General features: G+C 36.3%; 1 protein-coding gene across 6 annotated transcripts in view; it reads left to right on the forward strand.

Moving 5' to 3' along the window:
• The window catches only part of SOX6 (SRY-box transcription factor 6), a 322,923-nt gene that overhangs the window by 153,956 nt on the left and 150,235 nt on the right, over positions 1 to 18,732 (forward strand). For all 6 annotated transcript variants that reach the window (XM_065682941.1, XM_065682940.1, XM_065682945.1 and 3 more), the window contains exon 5: positions 17,415 to 17,587. In XM_065682941.1, coding sequence (XP_065539013.1) covers positions 17,415 to 17,587 — 173 coding nt within the window. The remainder of the gene's footprint in view (positions 1 to 17,414; positions 17,588 to 18,732) is intronic.

The following is an 18,732-nucleotide window of genomic DNA, read 5'->3' on the forward strand; positions in this document are numbered from 1 at the left end:
AGGGCAGATCCAGCCAAAGAAGCCTTATTTTGCTTCTTTTCACCGTCTCCTGCAAACACTAAAGCGATTTCAGGCTGATCAGGATTTCTTTGCTTTAGTCAGGTCATTCATGGTACTGCTTCCTTACCTGGTCAGTGGTTTGGTCTCAAGATACTGTCTCCCTTCTGCCCCTCACGCAAATATCTATTTTGGATTAAAGTAAATAATTTCTCTTTTCCACTCCACCCATTTTTTGTTTGTCATTAGCTGTCACAATGAAATCTTGTTGTTATACATATATTTTTTTTCTTACCTTTATTTCTTTAAATCGCTGTTAGGTTGACCCACATATCTTAATATTTACCTTGGTCTCTGTTGATATGAATTAACCAAGTTTAATGTTAGTCATGTGCTCATAAAAGTTCTTCAAGAGTTATATAAGATGAAGCTGAGACCTGCTCAATAGCTGTTTAAAATTTATTGCCCCATAGATAGGGGTAATGAGAGGCTAACACACTTGGGAATAAATCCTCATGTCTATTAAGATTTGTTTGAATAGGTTTCCATCACAACAGGTGCACAATTATTTTATGAGTAAAATATTATCAGCCTTCCAAATTAGTCAGGGCAAAATGCAAGTTGTCTGATTAAATAATCAAACCCAATACTTAAAATGCACTTGATTTCCACAGGAATTTTAAGATGCTAAGTCCCAGTCTATCAGTGAAACTGTGATTGTTTGCAGCATGCAAGTAGCAGCTTGTAGAGTATCCTGTTTGGTATGTTTTACATAATTCATCCTACATTATACAAGACAAAACCGTTTAAAAAGCATATAATAATAGGTTTTACTTCTAGTCAAACAATTTTAATCTACCAATGAAGGTATTATACTGTGCATTAAAAGCAGAAAAAAGTGGGCCTCTAATGGAAAATAGTTTGAAAGTGTTCTGCATTCAATTAGGAGGCACATCAGTTTAGAAATACGAATCCTGTGTTGTTTTTTAAATAATTTAGTTTATGAAGGGGGAGGGGAAAAAAAGAAATATCCTCTGAATCTGAAGTGCAGCATGCAGTGTGGAGATCACATATGTCCCCAGTTATAGAGTAGCTCAGTAAACACAGTAACCCCGAGACGCAAGATATGGGTAAAATCTAAACAGTAGGTTCACCACGAACGGAAAACTTAGCAGTGCAGCTGTCAGACACAGATTAGATACAGGTAACTGTTTGTTTTCATATCTGAATCTGTTTGTCAATCAAGGAATGCTATGAATCAGGAGATGGGATCTCAAAGACAAAACCACAAAGTCAGAGACAGCATCTGGAGGAGCTCCAAGCCACAAAAATTAGGGAAGAAGCACAGAGGGAACAAAAACTGTAAATGCTTGCATGGATTCTGTCTCTATATACATTGAATTTAAATAATTGTGTTGATACATCAGTAATAATAATTGCTGATAAAAATTATAGTCCTTATTTTGGGCAGCAATATGTTTTACTAAATGTGAAATTAAATGCAATTTATATTAATTAGGGATAATATGAAAGTATGTAAGTGGTTGACATTTCCAACATTTTTAAACATACTACTATGTATGTGAAGATACATCTTTTGCATTTGTTTTGACTTGGAAATACTGTAGATTGATACAGGCCTCTAGTGTGCTTTGTTGAAATAAGATCACAGTTCTAAATCTGAAGATCAGAAAATTGTTTATAGACAAGGTTCATTATACTTTGAAATTTAGTTACGGGATTTGATCGTTGATGTAACTGTTTACTAGTAGTTCTTTAGAAGCTGGGATATAGTTGTATTTCACATACTAAAAATCTACTGTTAAAATGCAGGTGTACCCAAGTTGCAGGATTTCAAAACTCTGTATAGTGTATACAGACATTTTATGTAGGTTTGTGTAACTTAAGTTTTTCTGAACATGGGAAAACTTACAGAGACTTAAAATTTTTATTTGTGATATCAAAGGAATACAAAGGTTTAAGATAAAGAAAATGAAATTGGCATAACTGTTCTGTGGTTTGGGCTCTTCTTTTTTTTTTATTCATAAAGGATCATAGAGGTCCTTGTAAGTGAAATAACTTTTTACCTTTGCTGCTTTACACCAGTGCCAGGATCCATTTGCCTAAATATTGTTGAGATGCTGCAACAGTCACAGGATGACTAGGTTTTCTTTTAGGTGCTGCAGATAGTTCCTACTTCAGGATATATGAATAAATTAATTAACCCTTTTCTCTATTTTATGGATGTTTTCTTCACCTCCCAAAGGTTCTGTAGTGTAGTTCTGGGTCTCAGACTTCAGCCAGAGATAGGGTGCCCACTTCTATGGTCTGCCACTTTTCAAGGTAACAGTGATAGACAAAGGCAATTTGGGCCTCTCTGCATGCTCTCAGATAATATAAGAGTAATAAGAACAACTAGATTGGACCTTCAGGATCATCAGGTCCAACCTTTACCTCAGGATTGCCATATCCACCATTAAAGCATGTCACTAAGGGCCTCATATACGTGTTTTTCGAACACTTCCAGGGACAGTGATTCCAGCATTTCCCTGGGCAGCCTGTTCCAATGCCTGACCACGCTTTTGGTGAAGAAATTTCTCCTAATTCTAATCTAAACCTTGCCTGGCACAACTTGAGAACGTTACTTTTAGTCCTGTCACTTGTTACTTTGGAGAAGAGACCAGCCACCTCCTTTCAGGTAATTGCAGAGAGTGGTAAGGTCGCCCCAGAGCCTTCTCTTCTCCATACTAAACAACCTCAGTTACCTCAGCCTTTCCTCGTAAACTTATTCTCCAGAACCTTCACTAGCTTGTTTGGACATGCTGCAGCGCCTTAATGTCTTTCTTGTAGTGATGGGCCCAAAACTGAACACAATATCCAATGTACAGCCCCACCAGTGCCGAGTACAGGGGGGTTGATCACTGCCCTGGCCCTCCTGGCCACACCATTTCTGATACAAACCAGGATGCTGTTGGCCTTCTTGGCTGCCTGGGCACACCACTGGCTGATATTCAGCAATCAGCAATCCCAGATCCTTTTCCCCTGGGCAGCAGATATGTGGGTGTTAGATGCTTAATGTATATTTTAAACCATCGTCACAATCTACCTGCAGTAGTGAGTCCTAAATCCCTTAAAAAAAATCTGACCCAGAGACACCTAAATCTAACAAATCCCTTAGAAAAATACCTGAGACATTTACAGATGCAGACAGGTTGAAATTTTTATCTATATTTAAATTGTAGAGGGGAAATTACCGTAAAATACATTGTTTCAGTGCAAAATTATCTTGCAGTCTCAATTAGCCTTTATTTTGGCAGTATCACAGTTACACTGGTTTAACTTCTGAGAAATATGTCAGAATCATTGCATTGGGTTGCAATAGGTATGTTACTCCAGACATAACTAATTTTTTTTTCATAGGACACTTAAAAGGAAGATGATAAACTTTCAAAGCCAATTGAAATAAGTCTCAGTAGAAATCTGTTTTCCCTGCTCCTGTTTCTTCTTGTGTTTTTAGTTTTAGTGTCCTGTTATGAAGGAAAAATACGATGAAGTTGTGGTTGCTGTAGAAATAAAGTAATGAAAATGCAAACTGGATAGTGTTTTATTGTCTTAAGGAGAGAGGAACAATTAGGGAATCCTGATTTTCTAAGTATATCCCAGGTCTATTTATAATACATTGAATTAGAATGCTGTTATTACAGAATACAAAACCTCTTGGTATGTTTCCTACATGCTCCCAATGCTTCAAGATTTATTCTGAATCATCTTTAAACTCTATGCTCAAAATTGTGCTTTTGAATATTAAATTACATTTAGTCTTTTGAATAGGTAGTGTTTATGTTTTCATTCTGAGTGATCCTGTTTGAGCCGTAGAGTACCTATGTAAGCACAATAAAATAACATTTCACTCTCTTGTTTGGGACTGTGAGAAATTTCATTACCAAAGATTCTGTAGCAAAGGGCTGTGTTAAATGTTTTGGTTTGTGATCAACTAGGTATGCAAATAAATCGAATTAAGAAAATTTACAGCTGTACTTTTAGTCACTGGTAAGAAACATCTGGCTAAACATACTCATGTTTGTGGTTACAGTATAATTATACCAGAACACTCTTAGAATGTGTGGAGCTTCAGTCTACAAATGTAGGCCACCTCCTTTGTGCTCTGGTTATTGTGATTTAGGAGGGTTTTCAAGTTAGAGAGCTTGACTAATAATTTGTAGTGTATTTAATAGGAGCACAACAAGCCCGTCATAGAATTCCCATTTGTTCTGGAATGTTTTTTTTTTTTTTTTAACTTAATTATAAAACGATCCTTGAGGGAACAACAAGCACAGTTTATTTGTTTGTTTTTGTTTCTCATACCCATACAGGGAGGTTGTGGTTATTTCAAAAGACATAAGATAATTCATATTTGCAGCATTTATATGATCTACTGAATTGATTTTACAGATTGCTAGGTAGTGTGTACAGATAAGTAGTGCTTTCAATTTGTGACTGCTTGATTATGAAAGAAATTTAAAATAAGACTCACAAGCCTGAAGCTGCCAATTTTTACCACCTAATGCCATTAATAATGAACATATCAATGGACCTGTTTCAAAGCCCACTTAAATAAGAGAAATTTCTTCAACTGACTTTTGTGGACTTATTCTAAATGTATAAAATGTTGCTGCTTCTCCATACATATCAAAGGCTTTTAACTAAATTGTCTCTATTCAGATGAGGTAAGAAGTTTCTTCTTTACAGCTTCTATGATAGACAGGCTATGCTAATGTCCTTGTTTTGCAATAAACTTTGCTTCTTCATTACTTATCACCAGAGGCAATAAAAATCTTCAGAGGCAAATATAAGTTTTTCATTGATATACTTGTTTGTATTTGTAAGACATGAAAGACGAACATGCAATTAAGTTCAATATTAAAATTTATATTTAAAGTCTCTAAATCTTACAGTACTAATATTTCTCATATTTATATTTAGACATTTCTGAGTGGTGTAGCTAATAACTACTAACGAAAAAACTCATGGAAGTAACTTATTAACAAGATAAAAAAATTAACTGCAAGACACCATAAGTCAGAGCACATTTCACAGGGGCACATCTCCTCTCCTGTGTATATTGGGCATTCTGGATACAGCAGAAAAAAATGCATTTGGGTTACAATTTTGTGTATAGGAAGAGAGGCATGATTCCTAGAGTGTTTTGGAGTAGGATCCTCAGTGTTAGCTTTAAGGCAAATGAACTCCAATAATTGAATCCTAATATGTAAATCAATCAGCCTTCTTATAAAAAAGCTGCAGGGCACATATGGAAAGGATCTCTTCCTTTCTTGCACCTAAAGAGAACAGTATTAATTCCTGTCCTTGTTCTCACAGAGCTTCAGATTCAATATAAGGCACCACATCATCCACTTTAAAACTACATTAGCCCCACAGGAAGTTACACTGATTATATGTTTTTTTTTTCACCTGATTTGCACATAAAATTGTAGAATCATAGATTAGTTAGGGTTGGAAAAGACCTTAAGATCATTTAGTTCCAACCCCACTGCCATGGGCAGGGACACCTCACTCTAGACCATGTCTCCCAATTCTCTGTCCTACGTGTCCAACTGCAGGCTGTAAGAACTTCAACCTTACCATCATCCCATGTATGTATTTAAACATTACAGTGCAAAATATTCCTCACTATTTAAAGAGAAGAAACATGTTGTTTCTGCAAATACTGTGCCAAAAAGCAGAAGAAAAAAACAAAACAAAACAAAACCCCAAACCAAAAACAAACCTTCTTTTCTGCAGTTTTCTCTTTAAAATGGAAAACTTGATTAAAACGTAAGATTCTTTTTCATCTTTCATTATTAATCTATAGATAATGTGAGAAGACTGAACAAACATGCAAAAGCTTCTTTTACATCATGAACTTTTTTATGAAGCACAAATATCAGCTGAAGAAATCATAAGTAACTAAGTCCTGTTATATAGGGATATTAATGTCATCTAATTCATGAGCTATACTCATCAAATATGGTATTAAACTAACTTCCTCTAAGCTCAGCTTCCTTCCAATCATTTTTATGCATGTACATATACAATTCTCTTTCCAGCATGAGATAGAACAGATATTCAGTTCACCTCTGTGATTGAAGATACAAGTATTAATCGGAGAGCTTTTCCTTTCAAACAAATGCGGTTTTGCACTTGCACTGCAGCAGGAAGAAATACTAGTTGAAAAAGAATGAAAAATTGTCTAGATAACTTGGAATTGTATCATGTTTACATAATAAAAAAGTAAGATTCATTTTGAAGAGTATCATGGTACCCAGAAATCACTTGTTAAAATTGAATATGGAAACAAAATTATTTTTATCCAGCTGTATGCTGTTATGAAAGAACAATCAATGGAATGGAGCAGTTTCAAAATCAGTCCTGAATCCCCCATTTACATTTTTTTCTTCAGCAGACTCCTAGTCTTTTCATGTTGGATGATAAGTTCCTACTTATTCCAGACTGTCATCGATTGTAACTCTCAACATTGTAATTCCATATAAGACATTACCTATGATTGCATATAAGCAAAAGAAATTATCCTTTCACAACTAGTAGAGAAAGTTATAAAAAAGTATGTTACATCTTTTACTGCAGTTTTATATGAATATTAGAGATGGGTTAGCATTTGTATGTCAAACCACCCATTCCTCAAGGCAGGTGCAAATACTAATCTAAAAATCTAGAACTAAATTTATTTTTTTTCCTTTTCTGGAAATGAAGGGTAGGGATTTTCCACAGATTTCAAACTTAGAATCACAGAATAGTTAGGGTTGGAAAGTACCTTAAGATCATCTAGTTCAAACCCCCTGCCATGGGCAGGGACACCTCACACTAAACCATGTCACCCAAGGCCCTGTCCAACCTGGCCTTGAACACCGCCAGGGACGGAGCATTCACAGCTTCCCTGGGAAACCCATTCCAGTGCCTCACCACCCTTACAGTAAAGAACTTCTTCCTTATACCCAATCTAAACTTCCCCTGTTTAAGTTTTAACCCGTTACCCCTTGTCCTATCAGTACAGTCCCGAATGAAGAGTCCCTCCCCAGCATCCCTATAGCCCCCTTCAGGTACTGGAAGGCTGCTATGAGGTCTCCACGCAGCCTTCTCTTCTCCAGGCTGAACAGCCCCAACTTTCTCAGCCTATCTTCATATAGGAGGTGCTCCAGTCCCCTGATCATCCTCGTGGCCCTCCTCTGAACTTGTTCCAACAGTTCCATGTCCATCTTATGCTAAGGACACCACAACTGTACACAGCACTCCAAGTGAGGTCTCACAAGACTTCTAAGACATTACTTAATTAAATGAAGATACGTGACTCTGCTAGTGCAGCAGTACCCCATTCAGTACATTTTATGCATCAGAAGAGAGAGAGAAAAAAACAAACCCCAAATTATCGAGAAAACAAAATAATATTTAGGACAAAATGCCGTTGTGTTGGAACTACGGAGCTGGTGTGAAAGGTGGGGAAGCATTTCTGTATATAAGCACCTCATTCTCAGTTTCACATCTGTTGTTTCACATTAAACTATAAGACACTCATGGAGAGAGCTATGAATTTAATCAGAAAGTACATATACAATTTCTAATACTATGTACAGTTTTGTAAGTCAAATGTCAGGACAAAGCAGTCTCAGACTTAAAACTGGGATAGTGTAATAGAATATATTTATATGTATACGTTTCTTTACTAACATTTTTACATACCTAATATAGTGAGAAACGATAGAATGTCATTAAAACCAACATTATTCCATAATGTTCAGTGATGATTTTGGGGGGATTTGTATTTGACATCTCTTCTGTTGGTTCTCTGACAATTACAAAATTCAGCCAAAGCTGATGAAAGAGCCTGTGTGTTTTGAGTCAGGTTCGGAGGTAAAATAATAGGAAAGGTGGACAACTGGCTTCACCTACTGTTTATGGGAACATGGGGATCAGTTCTCATACCATTGTAAATAACGTATATTTCTACTGAAGTTTCTGAATCTACATGTAAATAATGTGAAGAGAGGATCAGACCTGATATGCTTTTAATTCCAGTGTAATGAACAAGCTACAAGCACTGTGAACATCATTATTATTGAGGTACCTGATTTTTCTGACATTTAGTACTTGCGTCCCATCTTCATTCAGAAGGAAAACTTTGGATGTCTTGGTTTCTGTATGAGACTTCCCCTGTTTTGGTATGTGAGAACTTCAAGCATCATAAGACAATTGGATTAGAGCCCTTGCAAATGTGAGGACTTACAGATTTAACTTTCAAACTGTTTAAAAGGTTTTCTCATCTGCTTGAGGAAGATATAACATTGGCCAGCTATTGTTTTTTGCACTTCATTTGTCTTTTCTGATGAGGCAAGGTGAATCAATCTTGTGCAATTTTTACTTCAGATACTAACTTCCTCAAAAAAACCCTGGTAAGCCTGATTTGTGTGGAGATATTTGCACAGAGAATGTTCTGATGCTGAAAGTTTATTCCTACTGTGAAGTTCAAGTGTTTCTGCTATCCTTATTGACACAGTTTCTGGCATCTTGGTGTGGTTTTTCTGCAGAAAAGGAACTGTTATATAATTACATGGCAGTTAGATTCTCTCTTTCTTTTCTGTTTATGAATTGTTGTAACTTCCAATGCCTCCTTTATCCTTTGGATTTTTTATTCTTTAATATACTGTTTTATCCTGCTCACAAATACAGTTTAGAATTTATGCCCTTTTACTCTTTTACTATCCCCGAAATAGCATCCACCTCCCTGATCCAGGGAAGTACTGTCACTTGTATTTAAATGGGCAAAACTGAAACTGAAGGTCAGGATATATTTTCAGCTCTCAGTTCCTGAGTGAGTACCTTAAGTGGATGGATCATCTTTTCTCCATTCTTGTATGTAAATTTTCTTACTTTAAAAGCAATAGAATTGAGCATTAGAGTCATTAATCATATTATTAATACAGATTTTGTTCTGTATATGTCACCACAGTGTTAATTTTATTTTGGTGTGCTATGCCCTGGGCTACAGTCTTCTCAGTTAACAAAATAAGCCTACTCATTTTTCACTTCTCTTTACATCGTATTTTAGCGTTTGTATCACTGTACAGATTACTCACAGCCTGTTGCCTCTGCTATGTCTTTATATTCAAATTCAGCAAAACCAAGTTGTCTGTGAGCTTTTAGTTGTGATGTATAATACATATTTCTGTGTTTATATCCCATGTTATCACATTTTTTTCCAGAATCTGAAAAGCTCATATCAAGCATATATGTAGCATTTCTAAACCCACTAAAAGCACTACAGCATCCATAACCAGATCTCTACTTGCTGCTGAAAAACCCAATGTATAATTTTTTCAAAAAATTGTCATCTTCTTTCTTTCATATACACATGCATGAATTAACACTTAATATGTACTTCTAGTATTAGTTAGAATGTAGGGTGACAAGTTCTTCTGTAATTCAAGAGTACAATACTAAAAACAATACTAAAATAGAATTGTGTATGTGAAATAGTAACAGCATCTCAGTTAAGCAGTTAATGTCCTTCAAGGCTTATGTCGGATAGAGCTCTTCTTTTCATATGTGTGTAAGAAAGTAAGTAGTCCAAGAGATTTGTTGGAATTCTGCTTTTTGCTGGGCACTGGTTTGGAGGAGGGGGAGGTTGAAGTTCTGGCTAACATCACACATTCTTTCCTACATTCCTGACGTGAACTGCATTTTAGGACTCAACTGTGGATTCACCACATCCTTAAAAATGGCGCAACATATTATTGTCCTCCGTGAGCTAACCAGGCACTACTCAGTCCAGTCCTTTGTCTAGCAGATTACTTTGACAGTTTTGGAGCTGTTTGACAGTAACTTACGTTGATCTTGTCGCTGCAGAATTTTTTTTATGAATGTATCAGTCTACTTTGATTAGAACTGTTGTGTAAAACAGTCAAGGAAGAAAACCTCTGAATATGAGATACTGCTGAGAAAACACTTTGGGAATTGCTAAGGAGCAATGCAAGAACAAGTCTGGAAAACACATGAGATCAAAAAAATGTTAACCACAAATGAAACATTGTCTCAGAAGAGGTGGTTGTTTGCAGGAACAAAGCTAAGGTACAAGCATTTGCCTGGAAATGCTGAGGCAGGTAAGCTTGCCTCAGTTGCCATCGGCTTATGGGAAATCTTTAGGGGAAATATTCAGCTAGACTACTATATACATTCTTACATATATTCTTAATATATATTCTTAATGCAGAATGATCTGTGATTTGTGAGTTTGAAGAAGGGATATATCCTTCAAATTATTTTGAGAAGGGAAAAAGCCCTCTCAGTGTGAATAGGGTACAGTTGAACCTTGAATAGGGTACAGTTGAACCTGAAACTCAGAGGTACAAATATGAAGTTAGGAGTTGTGAGGACACTTAGACCCAGGGACTCCTGTCTCTATCCCAGCCCAGTGTCAGGAAGAGATCTGGATGTGCATTGCTCTTCTGCACGTGTACTGCCCCTCCTGGTTAGGCAAGATGTATGCGCGCACTGAATGAAAATCATGGTATAATCCAAACTAAACAACAGTGGGTGTAGGACCCTGGCGTTTGCTGTGAGACATGGTAGAAGCTAAGTTTGCACAGAGCCAGAGAGGTGGCTGTGGTGACGGAGGTGCAGCTAGCCCTGCAGCAGGGAGCCCCTGCCCTCTTACTCACCTGTCTGTGAGCATACTAACATGGGAAATTGAAGGCTCATTATGACCTTGCTTTCATATCCACTGTCCTACCTGCAATTTTATGGTTAATCTAATAAAGACAGTTTGGCCTATGATAAGTTTAGGGTTGTATTAAAACTCTCCTGTTTTGTGAATCATATTAGTTTCAAATTGTTCCCACCTAAGAAATTACTTAAGCATCTGAGGTTTAGTATATGTGAAACTAGGATGAATCTTGAAGACTGTCAGTAAAGCATTTTCATCTTTCTCATAAGCATAGCTAATTTATATTTTATTTTTCTAAATCTAACAGATTTTTCTTTACCAAATGTTTTCGGTAGTTCCTAATATTAATTCCCATGACTGTTTATGGACATAGGGTATTAATTTTTCTTTGCCCAAAGCTTAAAACACAGAATCACTTTGAGACCTAAGGGTGTAGGGGGATCTCACACCTTCACAAGAGAAGCTATCCGGTGTTGTTTGCATGCTGCACATGTTTGCTGTGCTGCCTTCTGCATTGGGATGCTACAAAGCACAATGGAAGCATTTATAAAACTTTTTATTGACTAAGGACTGGGCAGTAGCATATGGGGACATAAAGAATTGCTAACTGATCATGAAATAAAGAAAATCCAGTGTTCTAGTATTATAAAAAGAAGGGAGAAAAAAAAGTCATTCAGAACTTAGTCATATTGGTTCAGCTGTTGTAACCAAAGACTGATAAGATAATAGAGGTCTTTGTGGCTGTTTTCTGCTGAAATGCTTTATCTTTATGATGCACTTGGGGCCCTTTAGAGTAGAAAGCTTTTTAAACTGCTATTGGAGTTAGAACTCAAATTAGATGCTATTGCAATGGCAAGGGGGCTCCTTAGGCAGGCAGCCCTCACAAAGTGACTTTTATCTCCGAAGCCCTTCCATTAGATTGTTACTTTCTTCTCTTTTGCCTGTTTATTTTTGTTGACTTTTGCTGCCCTATTTTGTGGCATTTAAAAGGTGACCCAATCAAAAAAGGGTAAATGCTAAATGCTGGACAGAGCCTGTGAAGTAGAGACATCACAGCCTATCTGATGTGTGCTGCAGACTGCCGTGTTAGACAGAATGGTTTAACCAGGTTATCTCTGGGCAGCTAAGATCAAATACAATTTCTTTTATGTCTAGCATTGTGGTTTTGCTTTCTTTTCCAACAATGTGCGTTAAAAACAAAGCCAAAAAAAAAACCCCAAACCAGCCAACCACCCACCCAAAAAACTAAAACCCACCTACCAGAGGAATAGATTCAAAAAGGTTTTTGGTTTGGTTTTTTTTAAGCTGAAGTTGCTTAATTTGATTCAAAATCTTTTTTGATTGTTGGCTGAGTTGCTTTGGTTAAGGATACTGTGGAACTTTAGTTATGTGATTTAAAACCCTTCCTAATTTCTGGCAAAGTCTACACTTCTTTCTTGCATTACCGTCTCTTGTTTTCCTGAAAGTCACACTATGTGTTTATTCTAAAAACATAAAAGGAGTAATCATTAGTGATTTATTAATTTGTATTTCCTGTAAGCATATGGAGCAGAAGTTAGTTTAGATGCAGTGCATAAACAAGTATGATATTTGTCATGCTTTACACTAATGACAGAATTCAAGAGAACCAATAATACTTTGCAGCTGTGTAGAGATTCCATGCAAAGATCTCAAAGCACTTCAGAAGCATTAACTAACCAGGCATAAACCCCTCTGATTGGTAGTTTTTTGCTGTGTGTACATGTTGGGAAACTAAGGCAAGCATGTTCAAGAACCCACAGTAATTTCATGTCGCAGCTAAGAACCCTATTTCTGCAGCCTTTGGATCATGCCTATAAATTTTTGGCTTGCTTATGACACCAGCATTTTTTCTTTTATTCACTTGAAAGTATATGCGGTTTTATCTTTTTTTCTTTTGCTGAGTGTCAAAGAGATTAGTTTAAATTATACTATGTAAGTCTAGAAGTCTATTTTTTGTTATTCTGCTTATTTTTTTCCCCTTACAAGCAGTTATTATTCCACCTCTATCTCATGACAACTTGCCACAAGGACAGTTCCAAATTTAACACTGAAAAGCCTGCTGTGTTTGTCATCATGCAGCTACATCTGTGTATAGACTGAATATGTAGTAAAAGGTAACAGAAATGTTGAAAGCTGGTAAGCTAGAGGTGGGTATAGGAACTGTAGTGGTATTATGTATCTGTAGTGACAGGATACTAGTTTTTTAATCTTTTTTTTGCAATGCTTGAAGAAATCTAGGCATATGAAATGCAAGATGATGCTTAGGGGTTTTATTAAATGCATCGTAAAGTATACAACCATCTTTTTGTTACTTCGTGTACCAGAAATCATGTAATATTGTGATCAGTTTCAAAAAGTAGGCTTTTGCCAAAGCAGAATTCTTTCTTTCTAAATGTAATTTTAGACGACAAGTTGAACTCTTCTCTCTTTTTCAGCAGATTTATAGCTACTTTTTATTTTCTCACTCCTGGTTAGGTTGACCTATGACCAGAATTTCTCAAAAGTTCTCTTTGATGCCTTAGTTCTGTCCAGTCTGACCATTGTATCTCCATTTGTGCTCAAATCCTTGCAAAAATAAAGGATAAAATAACATTCATGTTATTCCCATATGTTATATAGGAAAAAATTAAATATTGCTACAACCAAGTTATTTTTCACCTTAAATTATAATCACAAAATTAATAACTATTTTTTCTGAACTTTTGATGAGACTGTTACATTTTCATTTTAAAAGAAGTCCTTAAACACTGTCGTCTTGCCCCTAAACTCAAAATTTTAAATTCTGCTGGGAAAGGGAGTCAATGGATCAAATTCAGTATATCTGAAGTCACTGAAATAAAGGCCCCTAAGAAAAATGTGTCAGTTTTAAAGGTCTTTCCTAACTGAAGACCATTTTGTGATAGAGCCAAAGGTTAATAAAATCAGTAGTGAATGTAGCAATTTTACAGATAAGCTATTCACAACAAGTGTAGTTACTTGAATAAAAAGCTAATTCAGTTCTAAAATGCCACATGCAGTAGCAGTGAATAGCTGCTTTTAGGTGCTTTCTGGAGGAGGATAAAATACAGAATCACAGCACTCTTCTTTTCCAGCATCCCTGGCTGCCTGTAAATTGCTGTGAATGGGACTGTAGGCTGACAGGCTCTATTAAGACAAACTGCCTTTCTCATCGGAGAGATAAAATAAATCAGGTGTTTAGTCAAATTAAAATACTTCAGATGGAGCAGGCCCTGGGGAGCACTGATCCACCTGACAAATCTGAGAGAAACTCAAGACAGATGTGTTTTGGGGATAAGGAAGACCCCATGGAAAAAAAAATGCACTGCTGTCTTTGGAGTAAGAGAATAGGATTAGAACAGAGAGAGCACTGTGATATATAATATTTTATAGACGCTGGCATATTTACTGTATATTTTTTACTAAGCTTTTTGTTTTATCTGGTTTTATGGCAAATACATTTTACAGATAGCTGTATTTTCATTTTATTTATAGATATTTCTAGTCAGCAGCAGAAGTTTATTTACTAGTAATTAGTTTAGGAATCTCATTTCTTGCTGCACTAAGTGGATGCAAAACAGATGATGATGGCACAGAGTTACTGATGACCTCTCTTGGCCCAGCCAGATCAGCTCAATCTGGTCTGCATTCTGAGGAAAGTTGGGTTTTATTGGTATTTAAACTGTGAAATAATGGTTGGGATTTTCCACTCTAAAATTGAATTAGACCTTCTTCCCCCTGTTCATACACCAACATTCTGCATGTTATGCTTTTTCTTGTCATGAGCAGTGTTCGGTTAGCTGTCTTGCTGCTTCATGGAGGTCTCGTCATTTTCCAGGAGCACAGTGTACATTTTGTGGTCATCAGTTCTATTCTGTTGTTGGATTACATAGCACAGTACAAATTAAAGAGTAGAGTACTTTAAGTGGGGTCATTCACTTCAGATGTGCTTCTCCGGGGGCAAAAGGGAAAGAAAAACAATTACTATGAATTCCTGAAAAAGAACAGTTACTTCTGCTTGCTACTGTGTAAAATTCAGATGGAAAAAACAAAAACAAAACAAAACAAAAAACAAAAAAAAAAAAAGAAAATGAAACAAATTTGCTGCAACTATATCAAATTGTTCTAACTAAGTATAACAAAATAATCAAATGTTTTATGGCTTTAGCAAGCACTCTTTGTGGTAGCTTTCTACGCATATTATGGAGCAAGTATACAGAATAATATGGAAAAGGAGCAGGAGATTAATATCTGCTTTGGGTGTGTAAAATATTTTATGACTGTAAGATCAGGGGCCTGCATTACAATGCCGAAGCTGCTTGACAGATGTGAAAGTCTCAGGTTGTGGTTTCCCAGGTGTCGGTGGATGGCAATAAGTATCATTTGAGGCACCAGGTTGCTTCCCATTGGCTTTTTAAAGTAGCTGGAGTGGTTGATCTCTTCTAGTCACGATGGCCAAGGGAGTTTTTCTTTAGCAGAACAGTCTTTTAACCATGAAAATGAATTTCAGCATACAATAACATATTAAAAAGCACCTAAATAGCCTTTGATCCATGATGCAAAATCTTCAAGACTGAATAACCCAGTTTAAGAAGGCTAAGGTAAGTCTATGCTGAAGTTGCAGATCATTGAGCTCATGGCAACAGTGTAGAGCTCAGTACAAGCTAATGGATCATGGCAAGGCAGTATCTTCAGTGCGGACATCTTCCTGGCCCTACACCTGCCTCAGTTTACTTTCAAAAGTCTTTTTTTTTTTTTTTGCTGCTTTGAAACAACTGTTTGCACAGGACTCTTTCGCTTCAGTTGTGCATATCGCACTAAGGTTTTGCAATGAATTGTCTGAATACTAAAGTATGTTTCAGCTTTAACTTCATGCTACCATCATATTTCTTGTGACTAGGAAAATTACTAAGCATTTCTAAACCTTCTACTGCAAAAGAGTTTACTCATTTTTCCTTGTCTGGAGGCCTGTGTCACATGTATAGTGAATTAAGATTTGTCATTCCAAGGTACTGGAACATCAGTTTCTTGCAGACTCTTTTTAAGACTAAGGTAGTTAACAGTGGCTAAGAAATTGAATATTTTCTGTACTTTATGTCATTAAATGCAATTAAGAAATTACCAGAAAAACAGGTACCCTTATTTCTGTGAGTTTGTTTTGTTTAGAGTGGATAACATAAGCCATGCATTTTCTTTTTCCATGGAAAAAGGTTACAGACAGAGGTTTACTTGTATGCTGCTTTTGCAAATGAAATTCTGTTTAAGAATCATATTGGTCCCATCATAGCATAATGTAAGTCGCAGAGCAGCTTGAGGTTGTCACCTGCTTGTCAGGAGTCTATTTTGTCTTCCCACTCCTTATGAAACCTGTCAACCTCTTTCTTCTCTTCCCTAGAAGATATCCGTCTTACTGCTAGGAAGAAGGTGGAGTCATAATTTTAGTGACAGTTTCTCCATTCCCTCCCAGATCCTGTTCCTCACACATTTTCTTCCTCTTCAGAAGTCCTACGACTTCTTTATCACAGTCCTCTATTTTGAATGGAAGAAAGGGAATATGTGAATGCCCTCTCTTTTGTGCCACTTCTCATATCACTGTGGCAGATTACAGACCTAGTTCTTGATTTGGTTCACTTATCTCTCAGTTCTCCTGTACAACATAAAATTGCTTCATTTATCCCACTTTCAACTGTAAACCTCTTTCAGTTGTTCTTCCAATATTCTTCAACTGCTACCTTACTGTAATTATATTACCTCTTACAGAGCTGTGGGTCTGAAATGCTCACACAAGGAAATGCAAAATACAGCTCAAAAATATAGAAGATGACACTGCTGTTTGTGACAGAGTAATACATTCATAGATGAGATAGGATATTTTTGGATTGATTTGCAAAAGGACCCTGTACTCTCTACTTAGGAGACCCATGCAATTTACCCATAAACAGACCATTAAGCATCATTAGTGCAAAGAATAAATGTACCGTAGTTTCATATTAATTAAGTGCTCTCTGTAGAGTAAACTTTGAAAGTTACATGAAAATTTTGAAGTCATTTTCTCAGGTTAGCCATTTCTCTTAGGGACAAGTAGAGCTCTTTTTCAATTCACATTCACATAACCAAAGCTTACATTTACCCAAATGACCTACCAGATATGTGGGTATTTTAGAGAAATGATCAATAAACCATTAAACTGCTCCTTCCACTGAACAGCATCTTTTAACTATTCTTTTCCATGTTTTTACATACTTGGGGAAAAAAAAACCAAAACAAAAACAACCAAACAAAAAACAAAACCAAAAACCCACAGCTAAATATATAAAGTTAAGGAAAATGATGTCTAATAAACTGTGACTGTATTTATTTATCACACTGGGCAGATTTAGATGGAAAAGATATAGGGATGTGTACACAGTGTATCGTTAATTACTCATGTCAGAAAAAAAAGAAATACTCTATCTTTTCTGCTTCAATTTTTGTTATATCCTCCACTGCTTAGGGCACAGCAAAGCTATGTGCTAGATTATTCTTTTGGGATTTGTTAGTAAAATATATATGCAAGCTGCCACTTGAAATAAGCATGTTGGCAATTCAGCCATTCTTTTTGTGACTATTGCTTGGTAGCTATTGTCTATCTCATATTTACAGTAAATCTTTCCTGCACATTTAGGTACACCAGAAAGCCTGGCAGAAAAAGAGCGACAGCTCTCTACTATGATCACCCAGCTGATCAGCTTACGGGAGCAGCTCTTGGCTGCCCATGACGAACAGAAAAAGCTGGCAGCCTCACAAATTGAAAAACAACGGCAGCAAATGGACCTTGCTCGCCAACAGCAAGAACAGGTGAGGCTTCAAGAAAGAAACCTGTAAAAATGTTTCATGCAGAATGCTTATCATAAACACTGTTCTGCATGGTGCTTCCTTTCATCTTTTTTGTTAACAAAGGTTAAATATCTTCAGGAATGACATCTCTTTCCAGAAAGGGGAAATATTATAGGACCGTGAGAAAAAAAGTGGGTGTGGGCATTCAAATAATTTCTTTCCCAGAATAAATGGCATTTGATAGATTTCACAGTTCTTGTTTCTTGCATTGAGATGCAAATTTGGGAGTTACAAATAAGCCAGACTATAACCATTATTTAACTCTTCCTCTTTTTGACAAGAAAATAATTGAACAAAAAACCTTTAACATCTTTAAACCTTCAAATATCTTCTACAAGTAAGGTTTGATATGGGGCTTTTTGTAGGTTTTTTGTTTGTTTGTTTGGGGTTTTGGGGGGTTTCTTAAAAAAAAAAAAGAAAAAAATGCAGTTGTGCAAAGAGCTGTCCTTTTCTCATTGTACGAAAGTGTAACAACAGTGATTGCATATACTAGTCCCCTAGGCATTAGATCAGACAGATCCAAATTAATGTGTGGTTTTTAGGAATCTGACATTATTACTAGAATTATCTTTTCAGTTAAATGTATTTTATAGGATATATACAGCAATATATGCTCTGTTGATTTTAATGAGTTGTGACGTCTGGTATTTTATGTGCTTGAGTATTTGCCCACATGTAGGAATATGGACTCATCCCCTAATGGAAAATAACATAAAGGAACACTGTAAAAAATCAGAAGTTAGAATGTCATTTAGCCATCCAGAGATGACACAGTAATTAACTATTGACACTTGTGAATAAGCTAGCACAAATTAATCTTGACACATTTGCAGACGAGTGATATCTTACAGTGAACACTTTGTAATTATATTTCAAAATGAAAATTAAATGACACTTAAAACTAGGTTGTCATGCTCAATGAAGCGAGCATGTAGCTCAACCGATAGGCAAATAAAATTCAGAATTTGAGCCACATGGTGCTTGTGTACCCTACTTTACTGTGTCAAGCCTATACATCAAGACTATGCTATGGTAATTGCATTGCAGGGTGTTGGATACATTTTCTATCACAGTACTGTTCTGTCTAAGAGGAATCATTGACATTA

Source organism: Lathamus discolor, chromosome 6, assembly GCF_037157495.1.
Source record: "Lathamus discolor isolate bLatDis1 chromosome 6, bLatDis1.hap1, whole genome shotgun sequence".
In the NCBI taxonomy this organism is placed as follows: domain Eukaryota; kingdom Metazoa; phylum Chordata; class Aves; order Psittaciformes; family Psittacidae; genus Lathamus; species Lathamus discolor.